The sequence below is a fragment of the Cygnus atratus genome, chromosome 23, assembly GCF_013377495.2.
Source record: "Cygnus atratus isolate AKBS03 ecotype Queensland, Australia chromosome 23, CAtr_DNAZoo_HiC_assembly, whole genome shotgun sequence".
NCBI classification, from domain to species: Eukaryota; Metazoa; Chordata; class Aves; order Anseriformes; family Anatidae; genus Cygnus; species Cygnus atratus.
The window spans coordinates 1,158,666-1,177,956 of NC_066384.1; the positions used below are offsets into that span (position 1 = coordinate 1,158,666).

General features: G+C 51.9%; 2 protein-coding genes across 2 annotated transcripts; one reads left to right on the plus strand and one right to left on the minus strand.

The window, feature by feature from the left end:
• Positions 1-93: 93 nt before the first annotated feature.
• HDAC1 (histone deacetylase 1) lies at positions 94-14,657 on the plus strand. Its single transcript, XM_035562095.2, has 14 exons — positions 94-213; positions 3,709-3,821; positions 4,237-4,354; positions 6,989-7,063; positions 8,178-8,316; positions 8,910-9,051; positions 9,854-9,946; positions 10,250-10,358; positions 10,536-10,676; positions 11,167-11,275; positions 11,381-11,511; positions 12,275-12,421; positions 12,527-12,575; positions 12,952-14,657. The coding sequence occupies exons 1-14, from the start codon at positions 165-167 to the stop codon at positions 12,977-12,979; spliced, it is 1,443 nt and encodes a 480-aa protein (XP_035417988.1). The 5' UTR covers positions 94-164; the 3' UTR covers positions 12,980-14,657.
• A 2,086-nt stretch (positions 14,658-16,743) lies between these two features.
• On the minus strand, positions 16,744-18,833 carry MARCKSL1 (MARCKS like 1). Its single transcript, XM_035562151.2, has 2 exons — positions 18,668-18,833; positions 16,744-18,102 (listed from the first exon to the last, which is right to left on the minus strand). The coding sequence occupies exons 1-2, from the start codon at positions 18,761-18,763 to the stop codon at positions 17,476-17,478; spliced, it is 723 nt and encodes a 240-aa protein (XP_035418044.1). The 5' UTR covers positions 18,764-18,833; the 3' UTR covers positions 16,744-17,475.
• Positions 18,834-19,291: the final 458 nt, after the last annotated feature.

Genomic DNA, 19,291 nt, shown 5'->3' on the forward strand with positions numbered 1-19,291 from the left:
CCTCCGCCGTCGCGGCTCCCCATTGGCCGGCGGGCGGGAGGGGGCGGATCCCCGAGTGCCGATTGGCCCGGAGGCCGCGCGGGGGGCGGGGCTTCGGGGCCCCGGCGGCGGGGCGGGTTGGGTTGCGCGGCGGCGGCGGGGTCGGCGGCGGCAGGGGCAGGAAAATGGCGCTGACGCAGGGCACCAAGCGGAAAGTGTGCTACTACTACGACGGTGAGGGGCGGGGGGGGGCTCGCGGGGGGCTGGGGGTAACGGGGGGGGTCGGGAGGGGCCGGGGGGGGCGGGGGGCGGAGGGTAACGGGGGGTAACGGGGGGGTTGGGGGGGCGTGAGGGGGGTTTGGGGGGGCTATGGGGGGGTTTGAGGGGGATCGGGGGGGGGTTAGGAAGGGTGGGGGGCTTGGCGAGGGGCCGGGGGCACTGAGGGGGGGGGGGTTAGGAATTGGGGGGGGGGCACGGGGGGGGGCAGGAATTGGGGGGGGGCACTTAGGGGGGCTAGGAATTGGAGGGAGGGCACTGGGAGGGGGGCAGGAATTGGGGGGGGCACTGGGGGGGTACTAAGAAGGGCGGGGGGGGCATGGGGGGGCCGGGGGCACTGGGGTGGGGGGGTTAGGGAGGGGGGGGACACTGGGGGGAGTTAGGAATGGTGGGGGGGGGTCACTGGGGGGGGTAGGAAGGGTGGGGGGGCACTGGGGGGGGCTGGGGACACTGAGGGGGGGTTAGGAATAGTGGGGGGGAACTGGGGGGGTACTGGGAAGAGGGGGGAGTGAGGGGAAGGGTGGGGGGCACTGGGGGTGTGGAAGGGGGGGGCATGGTAGGGCCAGGGGGCAGTGGGGGAGGGGGGTTAGGAAGGGTGGGGGGCAAGGGGAAGGTAGGAGGCAGGGGGGGGGTTGGGGAGTGGGGGCACAGCAGGGCTGGGGGGTGCTGGGGGGGTTAGGAGGGGTGGGGGGCAGTGATGGGGGGTTGGGAAAAGTGGGGGGTGAGGGGAAGGGAGGGGGGTACTGGAGAGAGGGATTGGGAAAGGGGGAGTGCTGGGGGGGTTAGGAAGGGTGGGGGTGAGGGGAAGGTGGGGGGCACTGGGGGGGGGGTTAGGATGGGTGTGGGGCACAGCAGGGCCAGGGGGTGCTGGGGGGGGGGGAATTGAGAAGGGCTGGGGGTGAGGGGAAGGCAGGGGGCAGCCCTAGGGGGAGCAGGAGGGAGAAGGGGCCGGGGGTGATCCCAGGGCTTTGGGGTGGGGAGGGGGCAGGAGGGGCTGGGGGAGGCCGGGGGAGCCACGACGAAGGGCTCGGGGGGCGCCCGGGGGGGGCCGAGCCTCCGTTAGGGGGGCAAAGAGGCTCTCCGGGAACTCCTGCTTGGGTCGGGGGCGGCCCCGTGGAGCCGAGGACAACCGACGGGGCCACGGTGTGGTTTTTTGGGGGGGTTCCAACGTCCCAGAGCGTTGTTCGGTGCTGGCTGGGCTGCAGGCTGGCGGTTTTCTTTCTTCTCTCTTTTCCAAGGCTGGGGGGGGGGCAGGCACTGGTTTCTGGCTCTGTAATCCGCCCCATCCTCCCCCCCCCCCCCCCGGTGGGACAGGGGAGTAACGGGGTGCAGGAGCTGCCCGGAGCCCCCGCTGGGTTCCTCGGGCGCTTTCCCCACGTTCTGCTGCTCAGCAGAAACCGGGGCCGTCCCACCTCTCGGGGCCCGTTTGCAGCCCCCTGCCCTCTGGGGGCGGTGGGCGAGCTGTGGGGGTGCTGCGGGGTCCGTCCGTCCCCGTCCCCCCCCCCCCCTTCCGTGGAGGCTTTCAGTCCGTGAGGTCAAATAAAAACTTTTCATCGCTGTTTTTCCCTCGTAAGCGGACGCGCTTCGCCTTCGAGCAGCCGAGCGGGGTGTTTTGTGTGTCAGGCGGGCAGCGAGGGCTTTAATTGCTTCCGACGAGTCACGGCGGGGTGGCGGCCCTGGGGGGGGGGGGGCTGGGGGTGTCTCTGGCTGTGCCCCGCTGTGTGACACCCGCCGTGTCAAAACCAGCGGGGTGCTGGGGCCCTGGGCGCTGCAGGAGCACTCGCAGGAAGCACCAGCACGCCGGCCGGGTGCGAGCAGCCTGCACCACGAACCAAAACCACCTCCAAACTTCTTCCTGCCCCGAGAACGTAACGTGGCCACGAGGAAAGCCGCTCGGGTCGTGAACGACCTCGAGCCTTCAGAGGCACGAGGTGATGTCCGGAACGCAAAACGGCCGTCGCGCTGTAAAATGCTGAGCAGAGGTTGCCCTTGGCGTTTCCGTTGCGCGGTGGCTCCGTGAAATGAGCGCCGTGCCCTCCTGGCTGGCGCTGTCCCCCCCCTAATTTACTCCGTGGGGAGGTTTTAGTGCCTTGTTTCTGCTCTTTTATGAGGGGCTGGCAAACGTCCACGGCGCGTCCTAGGGTGAAAGTGTGCTTTTCTTTGCCGGGGAAGGCGTAGTCTGCGCTTGGGGGAGGCCGGCTTGGTCGGGTCCTTGGTGTGCCACGCAGGGAGCTCAGGGCCGGGCAATGCGGCGCAGCAATGCCCCAAAGCGAGGTCCCTGGGAGCTGTTTGGGCAGCGCCTGGGGCCCTTCCCTGAGCTGTAAAACTCCGATGGCGGAAGGAAACTGCAGTGGGGGTCATCACTGAGCTGCTGGGAAGGGTCAGGGCACAGGGGAGAGGCTGGGATAAAGCAGCTGGGAACCACGGGGGTCTTTCCTGGGGACCCCGAGGTGCACGGCGGGTGTGTAAGGGTTAGAACTGCACCGACGGTGACTTCTTTATTAGCGGGGTCTTGCAGAACCCCAGCAGACAGGAAGAGGCGCCCGGTAATCCACACGGTTATCGCACACCCGCCTCCGCGCGCCGGCGAGCCGCTAGGTCTGCGGGCTGGGCTGCAGGGCTCGGGGGGGGGGTGTCCCCAGCAGAGACCCCCCCCGGCAGTGTGGGGGGCTCAGAGCATTGCGAGCTGAGGGTAGAGAAGGCAGGGGGTCGCTTTCCAAAGCTTCGCGTTTGTATCTTCTAGATGGGCTTTCGAGCATCTCTTACCGCGTTCCCCAGAGCTTGATTTAACCCGATTTTGCTGTAGGAATCGTCACCCGAGTGAAACACCTCGGTGCAAACAAAGGACGCCCGGTTTCGCTGTAGGACCAGCCGAATTGTTTGGGTTTGGGATTTGCGCCGTTCGCATGTAATTCAGCAGCAAGCAGGGCCGTGTCCGCCGGGGAGAACTTAGAGCCGTGCTGTGAGGAAGTGGCAGTTTCTCCTGAGCGCTGAGACCGGTGATGAAATTTTAATGCTCCCAGCTGAGTCACCAGCCAGACCGGATCGGGTCTCCTGCTTCCTAAACTGATTGCGAGTTGTAAAACTACGTGCACAGCCCGGCGTGATTTCCCAACACACTGAGGGCTGGGAGGTGCTGCTGCCGCGCGTGCCGTCCCCTGCTCCTGGCAGCTCTCGGTCTGTGCGTCCCGCAGCCAAATGGCAAAATCCGAAAGTTAAATCTTGTGAAAAATTTCATGAAAATAAGTACCCTGGGAGAGGAGGGGGAAAACAGCGGCGCCTACTGTGAGAGAGAGCAGCGTGAGCTCAGCTTTACGAGGCAGGGGAATATCGGGGTGGGGAGGTGGCCTGGGATAAACCCACCGACGACTGACAGCCCTGCGGCTTCACTGTGGTCGTGTCTGGAGGAATTCATGTTTTTCCCTGCCGTAACAAAATCCTTTCTGTCCCCAGGTGATGTTGGAAACTATTATTATGGCCAAGGGCACCCGATGAAGCCCCACAGGATCCGGATGACCCATAACCTGCTGCTGAACTATGGTCTCTACAGGAAGATGGAGATCTATGTAAGTGTGGGCCTGGTCGTGAAGAGAAATGTGTATGGGAGATGTTAGTTCAACTGTCAGCTTTTAGTTTAATGAAAGAAAAGAAAAACTTAAATGGTTGTTCTGATGTATTTCTCCTTTCTTCCATTTCTATTTCACTGAGATATTCTTTGCATCAGATAAGCTTTGGAGACTGGAAAATTGGTTTTCTCTCTGTAACTTAAATATTTTCTTTGTCTAGATATGCAATGTGTTCCAGTCTGTGGTAATGGCATTCTTGCCTTTGAGAATAAGTTCCTCTTGTCTATTGCTGCTGGTTTGATTGTTGTTGTTTTTTTGTTTTTTTTTTTTCCCTGGGAGTAAATCTGAGACTGGAAATGGGCTTCAGGGGAGAGACGTATTTCAAAACAAGCCTTGCTCTTCTTTGTCCTTGCAGCGCCCTCACAAGGCAAACGCAGAAGAAATGACCAAGTACCACAGCGACGACTACATCAAGTTTCTGAGGTCTATCCGCCCGGATAACATGTCTGAGTACAGCAAGCAGATGCAAAGATGTAAGCTGCGTGTGCAGTGCTGTAGTTCCTGACAGTGCTAAATTTGTGCGTCTGGGATTCCTGGGCGAGCTTTAGAAGATTGTGGTAAACAGAGCAGGAGGAACCCTTGGAGGCTGTCTTCCTCCTGACTTAGTTTTTTCTTTACCTGGTAAATCAAGCATTTTAAAAATTGGTCCCTCTCTCAAGGCAGTATGCCAAAAGAGCTTAGGAGAACCCTTTGGCCTGGTGGTCTTTTGATCTAATGTTTTAATGGAAATTCTTCTAAATTACCTTCCTGGCTCAGAGGTGACTGAACTATGCTATTTATGAGCTACATGCATTTTGTGTAATTGTTTAACTTTAACCAAAGGTCTTGGGGTGGGAAAGAGTTACATATTTTTATTTTTAAAAAAAAAAAAAAAGCTCATCAATCATGTCCAAAATCTGCAGTTATTCTGAAGGATTTTCAGAGCAACAGCAGTTTGAAAGTGGGGAAAGTTTGAGATGCACAACAGTACCTGTCCACTTTCTGTTAGAATGCTGCTTCTTTTTTTTTTTTTTTTCTTGAGATATTCTCCATTCTCTTCTTCTAACCTCTGCAGTCCATGAAAGCAGTAAAACGTCTTGGCAACTTTAACGAAATCTTTTTTCGGTTTATGCGCAGCTCTGAGCTGATGTCCTTTGGCAATGACTGTCTAGGTTTCTAGCTAGTAAGGACAAATAGATGGGGAAGGCTTGGGGTTCATTTAAAGTGTTTTGATGATGCACGCTGCATTCCTCGAGAGCAGAAAAAAAGCCCATGGCATTCATTTATGTGAAGTAAGCGTAATTTCCAAATTAAAAGAAATACGGGTCTCACGTCTGAAGTAGGGGCACTTGGAAATCTGGTATGAGCTGAAATATTCACGGCTGAAATAGATATTTAGGCACGAGCATGTTAAGAGACATGACTGATATATACTGAAAGACTTCCTACAGTAAATAATATGTCTTAATATACCAAAGTACATATTTACACAGTGAACTGTTTACCCCTGGAGCTGATATGGCTCATAAACACCCACTCTGCTCTCTGGTAGTCCACATTTTCTGTACTGCATTTCCACAGAACTATATTTACCTGAAGGAGGCAAAATACGAAAATTAATCTCGAACATGCATAGGGCGGATCTTTTCTTCAACAAGACCTGTAAAGTGCAAGCCTCTGCCTAGCTAAAGAGCTAGCACGAGAGGCTCAGAACGGATTAGTGGTACAGGAGACAAGGTCACTGCTCCTCGGTACAGTGACAGCTCTCTGTAGCCTGCTTTAGCTTTCCTTTCAGGAAAGGGTAGGGGCTGTGATGTCCGCAAGGATGTTTCCACGTCAATACTGGACTCTGTCTCGGATACAAAGATCCTCACCCACCCGCTGTAAGGAGGAAAGAGCATCTGCACCTCTTGTCTCGCTTTATGCCTCTAGCCAAGTGATTGACCCTCATTATTAATATCCCTCCCTCCCTGGTAGTCCTGGCTGCTTTGAATCTCATGGTAGGAAAAGCCTCCCAGGCTTCTGTTATACAGCAGCTCCTCCTGTCTTTGCCAGGATAGCAGAGGAAAACCCTCAGATACTGTCAGTGCTGCCCACAAAGTTCTGAGGGGCAGTAAAGGTAATGAACGGTTTCTAATTTAATTTGGTAATGCCATGTTGCCTGTCTGAGGACTTGAGAAGACTACTCCGTAGCCTGAAAAGCAAAGCGTTTAATTTGCTGCAATGGGAAGCATGCAGAAAATGACGACTTAAATTCTCCTCACTTCACAGGAAAAGCTTCTTTGAGTTAATTATTCAAATTCGGCTATTTGCTATGCCCTGCTGAAACAACTGGAAAGGGGGAACAATTACTTCCTTTGAGTGTCCTGATGGGCATTGTCCTTTTCAGAGGTCTGTGTCCTGAACGGAGACCATCCAGATCCCCTTATCACATCGTCTTTGTGAAAAGACTGCGTACTGTTGCGTTTCTAATGCTGAGATCTGCAGCTTGTGCCTTTCCCATTAAGCACAGAAAAAAAACATTTTAGAGATCTTGCCACAAAAATACAGATTTTCTTTTTGCTTGTGAAAGCAAACCTTGCAAAATCTCGCTTGGATCCAAGCCTGCTGTTACTGTCTTTATTTATAATCGTGAGGGCTGCTGGCCTCCATTTCGCACAGGCTGTGCTGACCAGCACACGCTGCCAGAGCAGAGCCAAATACTGTAAATGTGCTGCCTCACGAGGGGCACGGGAGTTTCTGCTAAGGACGTGTGCTGGTATTACGCAGCTCTGGTCGATAGCATCTCCCCGCTGCCCACTCATCTTCCAAGGTGATGGGCTGGGTTCTGCATCCCTTCGTGGCACGCCCCAGCAGATGGCGTGCCTCTCTCAGCACAGCCCCTGGCACCTGCTGTCCTGTGCTCCTACAACGTGCACGAGGGTCAGGAGCACCTTCCCGGCAGCAGCAACCTTTTTGGCTCATCAGGCAACCTCAGGCTGATTGCACTCGTGTATAATGACTTCTTTGTGGTTATTTTTCTGTTGATTAAAACTAACCAGATATGCATTTTAAAATCAGATCGGTAGCGTAAGCTTTACCATTTATTTGTGGCTTTGTCTTACTAATTCTTGTGTATTCTTTTCAAGTCAACGTTGGGGAAGACTGCCCTGTGTTTGATGGGTTATTTGAGTTTTGTCAGCTCTCTGCTGGAGGCTCCGTTGGTAAGCTTGCACCTCGTCTGTTCTTTTCTTCTCCTCAGCAGATGTATGTAATCGTTGTAGGTGGTGGTGGGGAAGCCCTGGGACTCTTTCTGATTTCTTTAATAATTAGACCCAGATTTCTTGTCATGTTACAATTCAAGCCTTGCGCACTGACAGATCCCTTTACGTTTGTGAAGCATAGCTTCACGAGTTGGAGTTACTTCAGTGACTGTACGAAGGAACCTGTGAGTGATAGAACAGCGTTGCATGTGATAGACAAAACCCCAGCTGCAACAGGGATTTAATTTAAAAAAAAAATCGATGTGAGCTTTACAGGAAGAAAAGTTGTAAAAATATTGCTCTGAGTAGGTGTAGCCTGGAAAGCAGAAAGGGGTTACGTAAAGCCACTGGCTCAGGCCCTGAGGCAAAATGGAATCGAAAGCTGGAACATTGAAAATGCTTTCTCTGTTTTCAAATACTTTGTTGCAGAAACTATTGGTATTACCCAAACTGTGTTGCTGTGCAAAGGCATTAAAGCTTTGTGGCCGCTACTCCCGCAGTGACATCTAGAAATCTTTGTTTCCTGTAACAGGGCTCAGCAGTACCTACAAGGACTGACTGCAGCTTTTTTTAAGTGACTGTGCTCTGTGGTCCCAAGGTTGTACGTTCCACAGAATGTAGCATTTGTTTCCATCCTTGGAGACTTGCAAAATTGCAGAAAGTTTAGGAAGGAGCTGGGGGGAGAGAACTTTCTTTGTCTAAATGCATATTGACCCAAGTATATATCAGATAAAACCGTTCGTTAAAGTCTCTTGCTTGTGGCCCTGAGAAATCTCCACTGTCTTCAACTGTGCCCCAAGCTAAATGCTGCGGACTTGTTTGTGCAGATTTTGTGCTCTGAGGCGTAAGTGGGAAGCGGTCAAAAGTGTGTGCAGGCACAGTAGTGGCTGCGTTGCTCTTCCCTTGTCTTTGTTAGCTTGTTGAGCCAGCCACTGTTCAAACCCTTGGCTTGGGCTTGTGCCCAAAAGCACACAGAAACAACGAGGTGATGGCAGGGGACCTGTGCTTTATCCCTGCGTCCCTGCCATGGGTACTCTGCCCTCGTGCTAACGTTTTGTAATTCTTCTCCCAACAGCCAGTGCTGTGAAGCTGAACAAGCAGCAGACAGATATCGCTGTGAATTGGGCAGGGGGCCTTCACCACGCTAAGAAGTCGGAGGCTTCTGGCTTCTGTTACGTCAACGATATTGTCCTAGCCATCTTGGAGCTCCTGAAGTAGGTGGATTCCTTACCACTCTTTAAGCCCTTACCACTCTTTGTTGCTTTTTCAGCTGTGTTTTCCAGGGGGGTTTTATTGAGCTACCTCTTGGGGATGCGGTGCCCTCTCTGCAGAAGGGCTGTGTCCCATTGTGGCTCTGTGCGGGAAGCAGAAGGCTTGGAGCATTGTGTGGTTGCTCTTAGGCCCTCCTCCTTCCCCCGAGAGAAAGGGGGCACAGCTGTAAGATGTGTCTGCTAGTTACCACCCTGACAGCTTTTGGCTCAAGGCAAACCTCAGTGGGAGGCTTGGCCATAAAAATGCAGAGTCCATTGGCTGAATCTGAATAAACTGACTCAAGTCTGCCTTCAAAGATGAGCTGCAGCAGTAAAAGCCACTTTGTTTTCCTTGGTGATTCTGCTCCACTGCTGACTGAGGCACGTGCCCATTCTCCACACTTCTTGTGCCTGTAGACACCAGAGAGACAGCTGCTTGGTAGCTGTGCAGCCTCGGGATCAGCACCGAGTTCTTTGTCCTCTCCCCACATACTCTGCTGGGAAGGGCACTTTCTGCTCGGAAGAAACGCAGCATTTTGACTCCTTTCTGATCCTAGGTATCACCAGAGAGTGCTGTACATTGACATTGATATTCACCATGGGGATGGTGTGGAGGAAGCCTTCTATACCACAGACCGTGTGATGACCGTGTCCTTTCATAAGTACGGAGAATACTTCCCGGGAACGGGGGACCTACGGGTGAGAACGAAGGCTTAACAGAAAATTCTCCTGAAATTCTTAACTAAAATCACTGCTCTCCTGGGTTTTCCTGCTTTAAATAATGCTCTCAAAGTAGCATCCTTTTAGTGAGAGAAAAGGTGTATATGTGAGGCAGCTGGCTTGGCTCTTGGAGTGGGTGCTTTGTTCCTGTGATCATGGTCTATATAGCCATAAAAACAAGGCTGTGATATTGGTCGTTTAGCAGCCTTCTGGTGGAATTATTCTCAGAAAAGTGACTGAAGATGGCGTCTTGGTCACCTGCAGCTTCTTCCAAGCTCAGTTTGGTCACGCAAGCTTTTTGTGAAAGTTTATCGGGGAGTGCCTTTGTGTATGTTGGTGCATCTTGCTGGCATTTCTTCCTCTGAGTCAGTTCTGCGTGTTAAGAAATCGCGTGGTGTTCACGGTGGCACTCTTTCAAGTCAGATACAGGTGTGGTATCTGGTTGGAACTAGAATTTTGACCACCAGTTTTACTGCTGTGTAAGAGAGTGGCTTTTGCCACTGGAGTGGGAGGCTGTGTGCTCAGAATAACATTAAGGTGACAGTAGTAGATTCTTGTTCCCTGAGCAGAGGGCTAAATGCACCCACTTAGGCTAAATACCCTGCTGTTGGGGTCAACTGGCTCTTGCCTTCTGATGCCAGGACAGTATTCTTCCATGAGAGCTTAGGCTTACAGTCAGATTATGCTGATGAAATCCCAGACTTCCCTTCATAATTGTGGTGCAGTTTGTGTGTTGCAGCTGATTCTCTGGTGACATTATGGTCTCTCCTGTCTTTAACAGGACATTGGTGCAGGCAAAGGCAAGTACTATGCTGTCAACTACCCCCTCCGTGATGGAATCGATGATGAGTCCTATGAGGCGATATTCAAGCCGGTGAGTGTCTTTGCTGGGTGATTCTTTGTGTATCATACTTTGTCATTGGGTACTTTTGGAGCCATTCTTCGGGGAGACTCAGACTGCAGTTATGAGATTCTTCAGGGGTTATATTTCTCCCTAACAATCGCAGCCTGTCATCAGTAAGCTTTTCGTTGCAAGAGCCCCAGTGTTACCAGTACAGGGGAGCCAACAGCTGTGGGAACACTAGGGATGTCTTCTTGTCGCTTGCTGACGTGGACATTACTGTGTTGTTGTGACACTGTCCTGTGGAGAAAGCGTAACAATGGGTTTCTTGTTTAGGTGATATCTAAAGTGATGGAGACGTTCCAGCCTAGCGCAGTTGTCTTGCAGTGCGGGTCGGATTCTCTGTCAGGGGACAGGCTGGGTTGTTTTAATCTGACCATCAAAGGTAAGAGTACAGTGTTTCCATCAAAATAGCAAGGCCGGGTCTGTGATCCTGAGAGGCCAGAACTGTATGGTACAGTGCCTGTGTTAAACTGGCACAAATAATCTAATTAATTTTCACTGAGAAGTTTGTCCTTATGCCATGAAGCTACGACCTTTTTCCCCACTGCCTTTGCTTCAGGTCATGCCAAGTGTGTGGAGTTTGTAAAAAGTTTTAATTTGCCTATGCTGATGCTGGGAGGAGGTGGCTATACGATCCGCAACGTGGCTAGATGCTGGACCTACGAAACTGCTGTGGCTTTGGACACTGAAATCCCAAATGGTAATAATTCTCCCCTGAAATGTTTGAGGCAAGACAAAGGGACAATGACTATCTGGTAACAGAGCTCAGGGAAGTAACGTTGCTGTAGGAGAGGCAGGAACCCTAAGATGTTTCATTAGCTCTTGATTATTACTGTGGAGGAGCTTTTTGGTTCTCTGATTTGCAGTAGCTGTTCCTGTTTGTGTTACAGTTCTGTAGGTCTCCCCTCCATCAAAAGGTACCCAGCAGACTTGCTGTCGTACCGAAATGAGATGACCTTCGACTGAAAACTTTTGTGTGCACTGATAGTGTTTAACTGCCAAGTAAGCTTAGGCTTGTTGTTGCTAAGCTATCTGCTTTGATCTGAGTTTGGGCTACGAAAGCATCAGCTCCTACCCCTAGGAAAATGCAGTTGTGCTCTTATGTAGCACTGAAGCCCACTGTGTATGAGATATTTCAGTACCGGTCCACAGTTAATTTGTGCTTTTGTCCTATTTTAACTTGCCTGCAGAACTTCCATATAACGACTATTTTGAGTACTTTGGACCAGACTTTAAGCTGCACATCAGTCCCTCCAACATGACTAACCAGAATACCAACGAGTATCTCGAGAAGATCAAGTAAGTGTTTGCTCCTCTTCACAAGACTGACACCTTCTACTGGGGGCTTCAGAGCCGTGGGTGGCTTCTTGCTGACGGAGGTATTCCTTTTCTGGCTGGCTCTAGGCAACGTCTCTTTGAGAATCTGCGCATGCTGCCTCATGCCCCTGGTGTCCAGATGCAGCCAATTCCCGAAGATGCTGTTCAGGAAGACAGTGGAGATGAAGAGGAAGAAGATCCTGAGAAACGCATTTCAAGTAGGCACTTGCCTCTGGCATAGCGGTGTTGCCTTGCTGGGAAGTGTACAGTTCAGGGCCTGTGGGTGCCAAAGCTGAACGGGATCAGTTAGCTGGAGAACTGTGCAGGCACTAAACCAAATTACCTTATTAAAGACAGGAGGATATATGATTCAGATTTATTTTAATTCTGGAGTCATTCAGTTTGAATCTTTCCAGTGTTCTGATTGATTTTGTAAGGAAGCAATGAAGCTGAGTACTGCGGGGCTGGTAGATTTCTTCTCCCTGGGAGAAATGTCTCCCTGGGAGACAATTTCCATAAAGAAAGAACTTAGGCCTTAATGTGAGAATTTAAACAGTTCCTGTGATGTAGGTGCTATGACAGTCTCCCAGAAAGTATTCTATCGGGTTTGATCCCAGAAGTTGCCTGCCTCAGTGAAAATGCTAGTTTTTATCCAGATTGGCTGATGGCCTTTAGATCTGGCAGTCAGATTTTCTCAGTGTGAAGTTGGTTAACCTGCTTATGCTGTCAAGTCTAGACATCACGCTGTATCTAATCCAAGTCCTACATGTGATCTTAGATCTTAAGCATGAGCAGTCAGAAGTGATCAGTTAAAAGAGATGGCAGGTAGAAAGATGAAGTGTTTTTGCCGTGGCCTAATTGTGACTTAGGTAGGTTTATTAGTTCCTTCCTACGTGTGTAGATGCCCTTGGAGAAGTTAGTGCTTGGTGTCTTCTGACTTTTAACTCTGCTGAAACAACCTCTTCTCCCCTTCACTCTCAGTTCGCAATTCTGATAAGAGAATATCATGTGATGAAGAATTCTCTGACTCCGAAGATGAAGGGGAAGGAGGGCGCAAAAACGTCGCCAACTTTAAGAAAGCGAAGCGTGTGAAAACAGAAGAGGAAAAGGAGGAAGAGGAGAAGAAAGGTAACAATGAAAGCTAGGACTGGAAGCCCTCCCAGCTGTATGGAACTTTGCCTGGTGTGTGCTTTCCTACTGTTCTGCCATGTCTTTTTTTTTTCTCCTTTCTAGAGGAAAAAGAAGAGGAAAAACCAAAAGAGGAGAAACCAGAACCCAAAGGGTGAGCCCCATGTCTCTTGGCTTGGCAATTAACTGGCTGTGTTTGTACTTCCTTGTGCATTCCCCTGATGGGTTATTGTGTAACTTGTGGGGTTGGAAGGGAGATGTGGTAGTTTGGATGGCTTTGTCATGGGGAGAAGTTTGCATAGGTAGACCAGCGCACCTGATAAAGCGCTGTGAAAGCCCTCAAAGAAAAGGGCTCAAAAATACTGTGTATTCAGTACAGCATTACTAGTTTTAGGGGGAGATCGACATCAGAGTACGGTAAGTGTTTTTAAGATGGGCCATCTAAGAAGCCTTTTTAAGGCTGCAGCTCTAGCTTGGGTACAGCCTGAGGTACTTTTTTAAACCAAATTCTTCACTATTTCCTTCCACAGGGTGAAGGAAGAGACGAAATCTACCTAAGATGGCTGCAGCTGGACAGTACCTGTCAGTGCATAGTTATCATAGGTTAGCTTCTCCGGTTGCCTCCCATTCCACAGGATTTATATTTTATATATGTTTCTGTATATATTTCTATATAAATATATAAATGACTTGAGAACTGTAAATTATTCCTTGCTGCACTCCTCTGGGAGCAGATAGGGAGGATTCTGCGGAGTAGAGAGACCTGCACTGCCCAGGATTGGTGACTGGGAAGTTTCACTCTTGCCTTCCACTGCCTCCTTAGTGTGTCTTTTAAAAAAATCACTTCCTTTCTTTACTCTCCTCTGAAGTAACCACCCTTGGAAAAGAATAATTTAAGTAGAAGTAGTATCTGCATTTCAGGTTAGGTGGAAAGATGGCCATGAAACTTTTTTTTTTCTCTTTTTTTTTTTTTTTTTTGATGGGAGATATGAATTCCCAAACGAAGCCTGTGAGAGACTGACTATTCCTTTGGTCTTCAGTCTGATTCCACCATGGCAAGTAACTGCAAGCTGGTGCCACTTCTCAGGGTCAAATAGTGCAGTTCTTGAATAGAGTTGGCTACCTCCCTGCAGCAAACTTGTGGAAAGAGATGAAGCAGCTTAAAAGCAGATCTGAAAATTGCTTGAGTGAATCTGCCCAAGAGCCCTGCAGGTGCAGATCTGGAAAATGCAAAACAAAAATCACCCTAATGTGGTGGTTAACATTTTCCAAGATCTTGCAGATCCAGTTAGTGTGGCAGCATTATGCATCTCGAGTAAGAGAAGGGATGAAATTTTTATACATTTTTTTCTATACTTATGCCCCTCTTTGCAGGGGGGAAGTGAGTTACTGCCCGTCTGGCCGCCTGCTTCGCTTTTCCAGCTTGTTCTGCCCTCAGCTACGTTTGCTGTATTGTGCTTTCTCGGTCCTGATCTGTATCCTAGCTGAAAGCATGGCAGAAATTCCCAAGTCGTGTAAAGACCAGACAAACCGAGCCCAGCTGAAGCGTCTTGTCGACATGTGTCGCTCACTGAAAAACTTCTCTGAAGTGAAGCATACAAATGTTTTCAGGTTGAACCTCTCCTCTCTTTGCTCTCAAGGCCAGTAAATATGGAGAACTTTTTATCAGCAGTCTGAGCTGTTATCTGTACAAGGGAACAGCAGATGGGGCTCTGTACATTTTTATAACTACTCCTCTTCCTACTCCCACACATTATCTCACACCCGAAGGTCTTTTGTGATCAGAACTGGCCTTTCTCTTGCATCTCGTTTTGTACAGCTGATTGTTAGATGAGCTTTCTGTGAAATGCGTTGCTGAGCTCCAACTTTGCAGAAGTTTTGCAGGCAGTTTTGACTCGCTGCTCTCCTTTCTCAGGGGGATTCCTCTGTCCATAAGAGGATCTGTACCTCCCACGGAGTGCTGCTGATGGTTTCAACTCTAATAATGCTGCTAACTTAACACAGGTTATTTTTAAAATGTTTTATTTTTTTAAATACTTTTTTTCCCTTTTCCACCGTAAGTTTTTTAGTCTCTTGGAATCTGAGTGACGTCTCACTCCCGCTTTTCAGTGTTTGTATGTGAAGCGAGAGAGATCAATGTATCTTTGTGTCTGGGGGGGGAAATATATTGTGGTTTTTTAAAGATGCTTTTATTTTGAATTTTGAGAACCTTTGTAATAAAACTGGTACATTTCTATGGTTGGCCTGAGTTTGTACTGCTTTCTGCTGAGAGGAAATACTTGGTTAGAGTGGGAGTGTGGTTGGTTTTGAGAGTCACTACTGGAAAATGTTGCGGTGGCTTGGTCATGATCATGGTGTAGTGTAGAGCCCTACAACAAAAAATGACAGCTGTAATAAGGTTTTGAAAAGGTAAGGCATGATTTTTTTCCCCCTCTTTTTGTGGGGGGTGGCTAGGTATATTGGTTCAAATGCATCTGCTGAAGCCTGTAGCATTGTACATGGAACATGCTCCATGCTGCATGTAAAAGAACACTTCAGTTCCCTTGGTAGATGTTGAAATTTCCTTGATTTATTTTTTTTTGTTCCCCTGCATTTTACAAAATAGCCTTGAAATTCTCATGGACCCCTACTCTCCAGAAAAGGTAAGTTGAAATGCTGTACATTTTGTGTGCTCACACCTCTTCTGAGGATCACAGGGGTAGTTCTTGTCCTCCTGAAATTGCAGCCAGGTTCTCCTCCAGCAGCATTGCTGATGCTAATTGTGGTTGCAGCTTGGTGGGGTACAGTGCTTCATGCACTGACTCTTGGTCTGAAAGCAATGTTAGTCTGGAAAGGGAAAAAAAAGTTACAGGAAGGGAGTATATTATGTATTTTTTTGCATGAGTTTAAGTGGTTTTAATCTGGTATTCAATTGAAAAAAAATAAAATTAGGAGCAGGGTAATTTTGCATTGAGTGCTGATCACAGCTGAAATGCACATGGAAGGTTCCCAAGCCAAATCTGTTGTTTAGGTAGTTAAAGAAAAGCTTTGAGTGGCTCAGTTGCCTTTCGTTGCTGTAATAATACTCCAGGAAACTTAGCTATCCTTCTCACCCTAGCACACAATTAAAATCCTCTTCTCCTCGAACAAAAACAACCATACAATTCAAGTCACCCCTACTATATCATGCATGCCAATGTGCAACTGCAGCCTTCCTCCCTTCCAGCCTGTCTTAAAATGGCTGCCGCAGCGCAGCCGCGGCTCCAGCAGATGCCTCAAGCCCAGCACCTCTCAGCTGGGCCTGCTGCAGCTGTGCCTCGCGGGGCACACAGGAGCCATCTTCCAGCTCAGAAATAATTTGTAGATTGCAGTGCCTGCATTTGATTTTTTTTTTTGCCCCAGGTTAATAGGGATGAATGCCTGCTGCAGTTGGAAGCGGGTTACTTGCTTTAGTTTTCCATTATTGATGATAATAAATACCTTCTGCAGTTGGAAGCAGGTTATTTGCTTTTAGTTTCCCGTTATCGATAGGAGGATGAGCTGCATAAAGCCCAGCATTCGCCTTTCTATCAAAGGACCACAGAGGAGCTCTGGTGGCCTTGCCCCAGGCCCTACCTTGGCAGGGTGGTGCCCCAGCAGCCCTTGGTCCTTGCTTTTCTCCAGGCTCCCCTTTGCCAGCCAAAACAGCAGGGGCAGGTGATTAAAGGGAGATTAGGAGCAGGCCATTAGCTGCAGGAGGCCCTGTGCTGTCCTACAGCCTGAGGGGGCAGGATGAGCTGCTGGGGGCTGCTGCCTTTGTGCTCTGCAGCTGCTCTAAGGTGGGCAGTGCTTGCTCCTGCCTTCTGCAGGCCTGCCCCAGGAAGACACAGCTCTGTCCCCAGGCAGACCACAGGAGAAATGATGGAGGCATCCAAAATGCCTTCATTTTTCTCTTTGGAAGGAAAAATCTTTGCTCCCAGGTGCTAGCTCTTACAATCAGGCACATCTCCATAGTGCAGGATCAGCTCCTTCCTAAAGCCACAAAAAAATTAAATCAAAATTACACTGGGTCTGCTTGGGCATCCCTGGTGAGAAGTCCCCCCTCCACCCCCCCCAGGTATTGTGGTTAGGTCTCCCAAAATCAGGTACAGAGCCAATGGGCATCCTGAGGCAGCAGCGACAAGAGGCTGGTGTGAGAAAGTCCTTTGTGGCTGTAGCTCTACATCTGCTGCAAGTCAATTAACTGCGAGCAGAGCCAGGGCTGGGGTGATTAAATGCAGCAGCTGTTGAACTAAATAAGCAACTGCTATCTTCACTGGCCCTTGTCTGGCATCCAGGACAAGAAGGACTCAAGCTCACCCATAAAGGGGTCACCGTTTATTCCTTTCAAATGTTACAATAAAACCCATACAGCTTTTTTTTTTTTTTTAGAAGTTAGAAAATTGCAAATCAAGTGTTTTGGCCATTAAAAAATTATTTACAGAGAAAACAATGTTGCTTCACATTATACAGCTGGCAGGCCCCCTCCCTCCACCCCAGACCCTAAAAGTTATCCCCTAGAAGCAGAATTAAACACAGCGGACTTACAAGCTTTACAGTTTTAAGCCAATAGTAAGACTTTATAAAAAAAACTAACCAGATTAGCTTTTAAACCACTGGTTTCTATAAAAAGCACAAAATACTTTAAATGAAGTCAGAACCAGGAATGTAAACTGAGAAAAAGAATCCATTGAACAGTCACTGGCTTGCTGGGCTCAGAGGAGCGCAGGGACGGTCGGGAGGCCAGCAGAGACCAGAGCAGGACGTGGGCTCTGGGGTCTTACAAACTGTAAATTCCAGTTATGTCCAGGATAGTCTTCCTCCACAGTTTTAAAGGATTCAGGTAAAACTACTCCGAGTTGTGATGGTGGTGGGAATCCAAACCAGCTTCCTAACAGGGGTGGGGTAGAAATAATAATTCAGGGCTGGGTTTTAGAAAGCGCTGTCAGTTCTACACCGGAGAGGGGAGGTGTGTGGGCAAGGCAGCGAGTCCGTGGTGTTACTGGGGTGGAGAGGATGGCGCAAGAGTCTCAAGTTAGGTGGATGCCAAGCAGGCTCTACTCTTCCTTCTGCTCCGCCGCTGCGGGAGCTGTGGGCTCAGGCCCCGCGGGTTTCGAGGGCTCCTCTGGTTTGGCTGTATCCCCCTGGGGGTCCCCCGGCTGCTGCTTCTCCTCCTCCTTGCTCTCCCCTGCTTCTGCATCCTCCCTCTTGGACTCAGCTTCCTGCTGCCCCTCGGCAGCGGCCCCGGCCCCGCTCGGCCCCGCGCTGCCCCGCTCCTCCGCCTGCCCCTCCTGGGGGGGGGCCGAGGGCTCCGTCCCGCTGCCGGAGCCGGGGGGGGTCTCCTCTCCCTTGGCTTCTGCCTTGCCTTGGTCCTCCGTGGGAGAGGACGCGGAGGAGTCCCCGGCTTCTTTCTTGTTCTTCCTAAAGGAGATCCCGCTCAGCTTGAAGGACTTCTTGAACGAGAACTTCTTCTTCTTCTTGGGGGTGTCCTTGGGGGCCGCAGCGCCTTCGGGCTTCGCATCCCCACCTTCGGCTGCGGGGGCTGGCTCGATGGCATCCTCGGCGCCCGGCTCGCCCTTGCTGTCCTCCTGGGGGGGCTCAGCCGAGCCGTTGCCGTTGAGGGGCACCGCCTCGCCCCCCGCCTTGGGCGTCATGTCCCCGTTGAGCCGCAGGTGGCCGTTCTCCTGCGGGAGCAGCTCCGCGTTAGGCACGCCCAAGATCCGGCACCCGCTCCCCAAAACCCCAAATCCCCCCAAAACCCTCCAAGCCCACTACCAGCTGGGGTGGGGACCCCAAAACCCTAAATCCCTCCAAACCCGCAGCCAGGTGGGGCGGGGGCACCAAAACCCCAAATCCCCCCAAACCCGTAATCTGCTAGGACGGGGGCACCAAAACCCCAAGTCCCCCCAAATCAACCCGCAGCCATGCGGGGGGCACCGAGCCGGGAAAAGGGGGGGCCACCGGGGCGGGGGCGTTCGCACCGGGCGGGGAAGGGGGGGGGAATCCCCGCGCTGCCACCGGGCGGCGCCCGCGCTCCGCGCCCAGTGCCGGGAGGGGGGCCCGGGGCGCGGCCCGGTGCCGGTCGGTTCCGCATCCCGGAGCCCCCGGGCGGGACCCCCCCCGTCCCTCCCTTCCCTCCTCTCCCCCGCCACGGGGTTTCGGCCGCCCCCTCCCCTCCGAGCAGCGGCCGCCGCCTTTGTCCGCCCGCCCCGGCGGGGCGCCCGGCGCCTCCCGTTGCCCGGTACCCACCTGCCCGTTGGCCTTGGCGGGCTCGGTGGCGGCGGCGTGGCCGGCCGGGGGGGCTCCCCCCTCCGCCTTGGCCGCCTTGGAGCCCTGGCTGCCCATGGTGCGGCGCCCACCCCGCCGCGGCGGCTGCGCTCGGCGCCGAGAGGCAGTGGGCAGAGCCCCCCGGCGGGGCGCTGATAAGGCGCGGGGACGGGGCGGGACGGCGCCGAGACCGCCCCCGGGGCGGGGGAGCGGGCTGCAGCCACCGCCCCGTCGGGGCCGGGGGCCTTCTGCCGTTTTGCCCCTCCCCCGACGGCCGGGGAGCCCCCGCTGGGGATGGGGAGGAGCCGGACGGGGAGCGGTGCTGCCCCCGGCACCCCAAGGCGCTTCTGCCCCCAGCCCCGGCACCCTGGAGCGTCGCCCACCCTGGGGTGCCGCTCACCCTAGGGTGCCGCTCACCCCCGGGAAGGTCCCTCTGGGGCTGGCCGGTGGCACTTGGGCTGCACCCGGCTCCCTGCCTCGCTGTGGCACACCCCCCCCCCCCCCCCCCCCCCGGCACGCAGCCCGCTAGCTTTGCCCCGCAGCCCTTTGCTTTCCTGGAAAGGAAGAGTGTAGGAGAAAGGAAAGTGGGACTAACGCGAGGCCGAT